This window comes from Oncorhynchus gorbuscha, linkage group LG09, assembly GCF_021184085.1.
Source record: "Oncorhynchus gorbuscha isolate QuinsamMale2020 ecotype Even-year linkage group LG09, OgorEven_v1.0, whole genome shotgun sequence".
In the NCBI taxonomy this organism is placed as follows: Eukaryota; Metazoa; Chordata; class Actinopteri; order Salmoniformes; family Salmonidae; genus Oncorhynchus; species Oncorhynchus gorbuscha.
Genome location: NC_060181.1, coordinates 53,084,901 through 53,094,377, shown reverse-complemented (window position 1 = coordinate 53,094,377; position 9,477 = coordinate 53,084,901). Strand labels below are relative to the sequence as shown.

The following is a 9,477-nucleotide window of genomic DNA, read 5'->3' as shown; positions in this document are numbered from 1 at the left end:
TTTGAATGGTTGTTTGAGATTAGGGAAAAGGATGACTGACATGTGAAGGAAGCAGCTTTGTCCTGTTTTGCCCTTACCTATCTATGCATCATTTAATAAAACTCTTTTTTCTCAACATTCACATTCTCTAGTTGAGAGTCAGGCTCCCAGGAGGGATGTCGTGTTCTTGCTGGATGGATCTGATGGCACGAGGAGTGGATTCCCAGCAATGCGGGACTTTGTTCAAAGAGTAGTGGAGACACTCGGTGTGGATGAGAACAAAGATCGCGTGGCTGTGGTCCAGTACAGTAGAGATCCAGCCGCCCAATTCTATCTGAACACATACACAACAAAAGGAGAGATTCTCAACACTGTAAGAGGTCTGAGACACAAAGGTGGGAGACCTCTCAACACTGGAGCAGCTCTCCAGTATGTGAGAGACAATGTCTTGACTGCCTCCTCCGGAAGTCGACGCACTGAAGGTGTTCCACAGTTACTGATTCTGCTGAGTGGTGGAAGGTCCTTTGACAATGTTGACACTCCAGCTTCTGCTCTGAAGGAGCTTGGGGTCTTGATCTTTGGAATTGGAACAAGGAGCTCTGATAGCAGAGAATTGCAGAGGATATCACATGATCCCAGTTACGCTCTGTCTGTCTCTGACTTCACTGACCTTCCAAACATCCAGCAGCAACTTCTGTCCTCGGTGGAGTCAGTTGTTATTGACGTTACGCCAGAATCGACAACAGATTTAGGTATGTGTCATCACTGTTAATTGAGAGTCAGGAAGTGTTAGTAAAATGTCAGCTGAGTCTTAGAAACAACGGTATAATTTGACCACAAGCCCCACATTTCAACTGTCTGATTGACATAATCTTTTTATTTTCTCAGTTGATCATGACACCTCCAGAAAGGATGTGGTATTCCTTGTGGATGGTTCTGATGGCACAAGGAATGGATTCCCAGCAATGCGTGATTTTGTTCAGCGAGTAGTGGGGAAACTCAATGTGGGAGGAGACAAAGACCGCGTTTCTGTTGTCCAGTACGGTAGAGATCAAGAAGTTCATTTCTATCTGAACACATACACCACAAAGGAGGACATTCTTAACACTGTGAGAAGTCTGAGGCACAGAGGAGGTAGACCCCTTAACACTGGGGCAGCCCTCCAATACGTAAGGGACAACGTCCTTACTGCCTCCTCTGGAAGCAGAAGCCAAGAGGGCGTCCCTCAGATGCTGATACTGCTGAGTGGGGGAAGGTCCAGTGATAATGTTGACATACCAGCTTCTGCCCTGAAAGACAGTGGGGTCTTGATCTTTGGCATTGGAACCAGAAATTCCAGCAGAGAGGTTCAAGGGATTGCCACTGATCCTAGTTTTTCCCAGTCTGTTTCTGAATTCACTGACCTCCCCAGCATCCAGGAGCAGTTTTTCTCCACACTCATAACTGTACAAGTTGAGGCCACACCCAAAACCCCAACAGTCATAGGTAAGAACGGATGCGTTATCTAGGACAACTAAAACAACACACATATTTCAGTCTCAGGTTCATTGAAGCAATGCTAACATATTTTCTGTTTTGTTTCTGAAACTCTTAGTGGACCAAAGCATTGCCAGAAAGGATGTAGTATTCCTGCTGGATGGTTCTGATGGCACTAGGAATGGCTTTCCAGCAATGCGTGACTTTGTTCAAAGAGTGGTAGAGAAACTCACTGTGGAGGAGAACAGAGATCGAGTCTCTGTGGTCCAGTATAGCAAAGAATCAGAGGCCCACTTCTATTTGAACACTTACACAACAAAGGAAGACGTTGTGGACACCGTAAGAGGCCTGAGGCACAAAGGAGGGAGACCCCTCAACACTGGGGCAGCTCTCCAGTATGTCAGGGACAATGTCTTTATTGCCTCCTCCGGAAGTAGGCGCCTTGAAGGTGTTCCACAGATTCTGATACTGCTGAATGGTGGAAGGTCCTTTGACAATGTAGATACACCAGCGTCTGCTCTCAAGGAGCTTGGTGTCTTGGTGTTTGGAATTGGAACAAGGAGCTCTGATAGCAGAGAATTACAAAAATATCCTATGACCCCAGTTATGCTCTTTCCGTGTCTGAATTTACTGACCTCCCCAACGTCCAACAGCAGCTTCTTTCTGCTATGGGCACTGTCATTGTACAGGTCACAACCATGACACCAACAGTAAAACCAACAATCCTAGGTAAGATAAATATGGTTGTGATCAGTTCCATTTTCACTCTTACATCAGGATTTCAGTATTTGATAGCTTTGACATTTTAGGTAGATACCTCCCGAGGCCTTTCATGTTGGATTTATTTCATACCTCTGTAGGAATGTTCTCTATGATAGCACTCAGTCCAATGCACACATTGACACTTTCTTTGAATGGTTGTTTGAGATTAGGGAAAAGGATGACTGACATGTGAAGGAAGCAGCTTTGTCCTGTTTTGCCCTTACCTATCTATGCATCATTTAATAAAACTCTTTTTCTCAACATTCACATTCTCTAGTTGAGAGTCAGGCTCCCAGGAGGGATGTCGTGTTCTTGCTGGATGGATCTGATGGCACGAGGAGTGGATTCCCAGCAATGCGGGACTTTGTTCAAAGAGTAGTGGAGACACTCGGTGTGGATGAGAACAAAGATCGCGTGGCTGTGGTCCAGTACAGTAGAGATCCAGCCGCCCAATTCTATCTGAACACATACACAACAAAAGGAGAGATTCTCAACACTGTAAGAGGTCTGAGACACAAAGGTGGGAGACCTCTCAACACTGGAGCAGCTCTCCAGTATGTGAGAGACAATGTCTTGACTGCCTCCTCCGGAAGTCGACGCACTGAAGGTGTTCCACAGTTACTGATTCTGCTGAGTGGTGGAAGGTCCTTTGACAATGTTGACACTCCAGCTTCTGCTCTGAAGGAGCTTGGGGTCTTGATCTTTGGAATTGGAACAAGGAGCTCTGATAGCAGAGAATTGCAGAGGATATCACATGATCCCAGTTACGCTCTGTCTGTCTCTGACTTCACTGACCTTCCAAACATCCAGCAGCAACTTCTGTCCTCGGTGGAGTCAGTTGTTATTGACGTTACGCCAGAATCGACAACAGATTTAGGTATGTGTCATCACTGTTAATTGAGAGTCAGGAAGTGTTAGTAAAATGTCAGCTGAGTCTTAGAAACAACGGTATAATTTGACCACAAGCCCCACATTTCAACTGTCTGATTGACATAATCTTTTTATTTTCTCAGTTGATCATGACACCTCCAGAAAGGATGTGGTATTCCTTGTGGATGGTTCTGATGGCACAAGGAATGGATTCCCAGCAATGCGTGATTTTGTTCAGCGAGTAGTGGGGAAACTCAATGTGGGAGGAGACAAAGACCGCGTTTCTGTTGTCCAGTACGGTAGAGATCAAGAAGTTCATTTCTATCTGAACACATACACCACAAAGGAGGACATTCTTAACACTGTGAGAAGTCTGAGGCACAGAGGAGGTAGACCCCTTAACACTGGGGCAGCCCTCCAATACGTAAGGGACAACGTCCTTACTGCCTCCTCTGGAAGCAGAAGCCAAGAGGGCGTCCCTCAGATGCTGATACTGCTGAGTGGGGAAGGTCCAGTGATAATGTTGACATACCAGCTTCTGCCCTGAAAGACAGTGGGGTCTTGATCTTTGGCATTGGAACCAGAAATTCCAGCAGAGAGGTTCAAGGGATTGCCACTGATCCTAGTTTTTCCCAGTCTGTTTCTGAATTCACTGACCTCCCCAGCATCCAGGAGCAGTTTTTCTCCACACTCATAACTGTACAAGTTGAGGCCACACCCAAAACCCCAACAGTCATAGGTAAGAACGGATGCGTTATCTAGGACAACTAAAACAACACACATATTTCAGTCTCAGGTTCATTGAAGCAATGCTAACATATTTTCTGTTTTGTTTCTGAAACTCTTAGTGGACCAAAGCATTGCCAGAAAGGATGTAGTATTCCTGCTGGATGGTTCTGATGGCACTAGGAATGGCTTTCCAGCAATGCGTGACTTTGTTCAAAGAGTGGTAGAGAAACTCACTGTGGAGGAGAACAGAGATCGAGTCTCTGTGGTCCAGTATAGCAAAGAATCAGAGGCCCACTTCTATTTGAACACTTACACAACAAAGGAAGACGTTGTGGACACCGTAAGAGGCCTGAGGCACAAAGGAGGAGACCCCTCAACACTGGGGCAGCTCTCCAGTATGTCAGGGACAATGTCTTTATTGCCTCCTCCGGAAGTAGGCGCCTTGAAGGTGTTCCACAGATTCTGATACTGCTGAATGGTGGAAGGTCCTTTGACAATGTAGATACACCAGCGTCTGCTCTCAAGGAGCTTGGTGTCTTGGTGTTTGGAATTGGAACAAGGAGCTCTGATAGCAGAGAATTACAAAAAATATCCTATGACCCCAGTTATGCTCTTTCCGTGTCTGAATTTACTGACCTCCCCAACGTCCAACAGCAGCTTCTTTCTGCTATGGGCACTGTCATTGTACAGGTCACAACCATGACACCAACAGTAAAACCAACAATCCTAGGTAAGATAAATATGGTTGTGATCAGTTCCATTTTCACTCTTACATCAGGATTTCAGTATTTGATAGCTTTGACATTTTAGGTAGATACCTCCCGAGGCCTTTCATGTTGGATTTATTTCATACCTCTGTAGGAATGTTCTCTATGATAGCACTCAGTCCAATGCACACATTGACACTTTCTTTGAATGGTTGTTTGAGATTAGGGAAAAGGATGACTGACATGTGAAGGAAGCAGCTTTGTCCTGTTTTGCCCTTACCTATCTATGCATCATTTAATAAAACTCTTTTTTCTCAACATTCACATTCTCTAGTTGAGAGTCAGGCTCCCAGGAGGGATGTCGTGTTCTTGCTGGATGGATCTGATGGCACGAGGAGTGGATTCCCAGCAATGCGGGACTTTGTTCAAAGAGTAGTGGAGACACTCGGTGTGGATGAGAACAAAGATCGCGTGGCTGTGGTCCAGTACAGTAGAGATCCAGCCGCCCAATTCTATCTGAACACATACACAACAAAAGGAGAGATTCTCAACACTGTAAGAGGTCTGAGACACAAAGGTGGGAGACCTCTCAACACTGGAGCAGCTCTCCAGTATGTGAGAGACAATGTCTTGACTGCCTCCTCCGGAAGTCGACGCACTGAAGGTGTTCCACAGTTACTGATTCTGCTGAGTGGTGGAAGGTCCTTTGACAATGTTGACACTCCAGCTTCTGCTCTGAAGGAGCTTGGGGTCTTGATCTTTGGAATTGGAACAAGGAGCTCTGATAGCAGAGAATTGCAGAGGATATCACATGATCCCAGTTACGCTCTGTCTGTCTCTGACTTCACTGACCTTCCAAACATCCAGCAGCAACTTCTGTCCTCGGTGGAGTCAGTTGTTATTGACGTTACGCCAGAATCGACAACAGATTTAGGTATGTGTCATCACTGTTAATTGAGAGTCAGGAAGTGTTAGTAAAATGTCAGCTGAGTCTTAGAAACAACGGTATAATTTGACCACAAGCCCCACATTTCAACTGTCTGATTGACATAATCTTTTTATTTTCTCAGTTGATCATGACACCTCCAGAAAGGATGTGGTATTCCTTGTGGATGGTTCTGATGGCACAAGGAATGGATTCCCAGCAATGCGTGATTTTGTTCAGCGAGTAGTGGGGAAACTCAATGTGGGAGGAGACAAAGACCGCGTTTCTGTTGTCCAGTACGGTAGAGATCAAGAAGTTCATTTCTATCTGAACACATACACCACAAAGGAGGACATTCTTAACACTGTGAGAAGTCTGAGGCACAGAGGAGGTAGACCCCTTAACACTGGGGCAGCCCTCCAATACGTAAGGGACAACGTCCTTACTGCCTCCTCTGGAAGCAGAAGCCAAGAGGGCGTCCCTCAGATGCTGATACTGCTGAGTGGGGGAAGGTCCAGTGATAATGTTGACATACCAGCTTCTGCCCTGAAAGACAGTGGGGTCTTGATCTTTGGCATTGGAACCAGAAATTCCAGCAGAGAGGTTCAAGGGATTGCCACTGATCCTAGTTTTTCCCAGTCTGTTTCTGAATTCACTGACCTCCCCAGCATCCAGGAGCAGTTTTTCTCCACACTCATAACTGTACAAGTTGAGGCCACACCCAAAACCCCAACAGTCATAGGTAAGAACGGATGCGTTATCTAGGACAACTAAAACAACACACATATTTCAGTCTCAGGTTCATTGAAGCAATGCTAACATATTTTCTGTTTTGTTTCTGAAACTCTTAGTGGACCAAAGCATTGCCAGAAAGGATGTAGTATTCCTGCTGGATGGTTCTGATGGCACTAGGAATGGCTTTCCAGCAATGCGTGACTTTGTTCAAAGAGTGGTAGAGAAACTCACTGTGGAGGAGAACAGAGATCGAGTCTCTGTGGTCCAGTATAGCAAAGAATCAGAGGCCCACTTCTATTTGAACACTTACACAACAAAGGAAGACGTTGTGGACACCGTAAGAGGCCTGAGGCACAAAGGAGGGAGACCCCTCAACACTGGGGCAGCTCTCCAGTATGTCAGGGACAATGTCTTTATTGCCTCCTCCGGAAGTAGGCGCCTTGAAGGTGTTCCACAGATTCTGATACTGCTGAATGGTGGAAGGTCCTTTGACAATGTAGATACACCAGCGTCTGCTCTCAAGGAGCTTGGTGTCTTGGTGTTTGGAATTGGAACAAGGAGCTCTGATAGCAGAGAATTACAAAAAATATCCTATGACCCCAGTTATGCTCTTTCCGTGTCTGAATTTACTGACCTCCCCAACGTCCAACAGCAGCTTCTTTCTGCTATGGGCACTGTCATTGTACAGGTCACAACCATGACACCAACAGTAAAACCAACAATCCTAGGTAAGATAAATATGGTTGTGATCAGTTCCATTTTCACTCTTACATCAGGATTTCAGTATTTGATAGCTTTGACATTTTAGGTAGATACCTCCCGAGGCCTTTCATGTTGGATTTATTTCATACCTCTGTAGGAATGTTCTCTATGATAGCACTCAGTCCAATGCACACATTGACACTTTCTTTGAATGGTTGTTTGAGATTAGGGAAAAGGATGACTGACATGTGAAGGAAGCAGCTTTGTCCTGTTTTGCCCTTACCTATCTATGCATCATTTAATAAAACTCTTTTTCTCAACATTCACATTCTCTAGTTGAGAGTCAGGCTCCCAGGAGGGATGTCGTGTTCTTGCTGGATGGATCTGATGGCACGAGGAGTGGATTCCCAGCAATGCGGGACTTTGTTCAAAGAGTAGTGGAGACACTCGGTGTGGATGAGAACAAAGATCGCGTGGCTGTGGTCCAGTACAGTAGAGATCCAGCCGCCCAATTCTATCTGAACACATACACAACAAAAGGAGAGATTCTCAACACTGTAAGAGGTCTGAGACACAAAGGTGGGAGACCTCTCAACACTGGAGCAGCTCTCCAGTATGTGAGAGACAATGTCTTGACTGCCTCCTCCGGAAGTCGACGCACTGAAGGTGTTCCACAGTTACTGATTCTGCTGAGTGGTGGAAGGTCCTTTGACAATGTTGACACTCCAGCTTCTGCTCTGAAGGAGCTTGGGGTCTTGATCTTTGGAATTGGAACAAGGAGCTCTGATAGCAGAGAATTGCAGAGGATATCACATGATCCCAGTTACGCTCTGTCTGTCTCTGACTTCACTGACCTTCCAAACATCCAGCAGCAACTTCTGTCCTCGGTGGAGTCAGTTGTTATTGACGTTACGCCAGAATCGACAACAGATTTAGGTATGTGTCATCACTGTTAATTGAGAGTCAGGAAGTGTTAGTAAAATGTCAGCTGAGTCTTAGAAACAACGGTATAATTTGACCACAAGCCCCACATTTCAACTGTCTGATTGACATAATCTTTTTATTTTCTCAGTTGATCATGACACCTCCAGAAAGGATGTGGTATTCCTTGTGGATGGTTCTGATGGCACAAGGAATGGATTCCCAGCAATGCGTGATTTTGTTCAGCGAGTAGTGGGGAAACTCAATGTGGGAGGAGACAAAGACCGCGTTTCTGTTGTCCAGTACGGTAGAGATCAAGAAGTTCATTTCTATCTGAACACATACACCACAAAGGAGGACATTCTTAACACTGTGAGAAGTCTGAGGCACAGAGGAGGTAGACCCCTTAACACTGGGGCAGCCCTCCAATACGTAAGGGACAACGTCCTTACTGCCTCCTCTGGAAGCAGAAGCCAAGAGGGCGTCCCTCAGATGCTGATACTGCTGAGTGGGGAAGGTCCAGTGATAATGTTGACATACCAGCTTCTGCCCTGAAAGACAGTGGGGTCTTGATCTTTGGCATTGGAACCAGAAATTCCAGCAGAGAGGTTCAAGGGATTGCCACTGATCCTAGTTTTTCCCAGTCTGTTTCTGAATTCACTGACCTCCCCAGCATCCAGGAGCAGTTTTTCTCCACACTCATAACTGTACAAGTTGAGGCCACACCCAAAACCCCAACAGTCATAGGTAAGAACGGATGCGTTATCTAGGACAACTAAAACAACACACATATTTCAGTCTCAGGTTCATTGAAGCAATGCTAACATATTTTCTGTTTTGTTTCTGAAACTCTTAGTGGACCAAAGCATTGCCAGAAAGGATGTAGTATTCCTGCTGGATGGTTCTGATGGCACTAGGAATGGCTTTCCAGCAATGCGTGACTTTGTTCAAAGAGTGGTAGAGAAACTCACTGTGGAGGAGAACAGAGATCGAGTCTCTGTGGTCCAGTATAGCAAAGAATCAGAGGCCCACTTCTATTTGAACACTTACACAACAAAGGAAGACGTTGTGGACACCGTAAGAGGCCTGAGGCACAAAGGAGGGAGACCCCTCAACACTGGGGCAGCTCTCCAGTATGTCAGGGACAATGTCTTTATTGCCTCCTCCGGAAGTAGGCGCCTTGAAGGTGTTCCACAGATTCTGATACTGCTGAATGGTGGAAGGTCCTTTGACAATGTAGATACACCAGCGTCTGCTCTCAAGGAGCTTGGTGTCTTGGTGTTTGGAATTGGAACAAGGAGCTCTGATAGCAGAGAATTACAAAAAATATCCTATGACCCCAGTTATGCTCTTTCCGTGTCTGAATTTACTGACCTCCCCAACGTCCAACAGCAGCTTCTTTCTGCTATGGGCACTGTCATTGTACAGGTCACAACCATGACACCAACAGTAAAACCAACAATCCTAGGTAAGATAAATATGGTTGTGATCAGTTCCATTTTCACTCTTACATCAGGATTTCAGTATTTGATAGCTTTGACATTTTAGGTAGATACCTCCCGAGGCCTTTCATGTTGGATTTATTTCATACCTCTGTAGGAATGTTCTCTATGATAGCACTCAGTCCAATGCACACATTGACACTTTCTTTGAATGGTTGTTTGAGATTAG

At 45.5% G+C, this 9,477-nt stretch overlaps 1 protein-coding gene across 1 annotated transcript; it reads left to right on the top strand.

The window, feature by feature from the left end:
• The first annotated feature begins 4,186 nt into the window (after nucleotides 1–4,186).
• On the top strand, nucleotides 4,187–8,553 carry LOC124043756 (collagen alpha-3(VI) chain-like). Its single transcript, XM_046362683.1, has 6 exons — nucleotides 4,187–4,546; nucleotides 4,858–5,457; nucleotides 5,594–6,190; nucleotides 6,300–6,911; nucleotides 7,222–7,821; nucleotides 7,958–8,553. The coding sequence occupies exons 1-6, from the start codon at nucleotides 4,486–4,488 to the stop codon at nucleotides 8,359–8,361; spliced, it is 2,874 nt and encodes a 957-aa protein (XP_046218639.1). The 5' UTR covers nucleotides 4,187–4,485; the 3' UTR covers nucleotides 8,362–8,553.
• The last annotated feature ends 924 nt before the right edge of the window (nucleotides 8,554–9,477 follow it).

Bases quoted from the DNA above. Each gene is read 5' to 3' on its own strand.
- LOC124043756 (XM_046362683.1), top strand. From the start codon at position 4,486: ATGGGCACTGTCATTGTACAGGTCACAACCATGACACCAACAGTAAAA. The intron at 4,547-4,857 runs GTAAGATAAATA...CACATTCTCTAG, and splicing joins AGTAAAACCAACAATCCTAG to TTGAGAGTCAGGCTCCCAGG. The intron at 7,822-7,957 runs GTATGTGTCATC...TTATTTTCTCAG, and splicing joins AGAATCGACAACAGATTTAG to TTGATCATGACACCTCCAGA.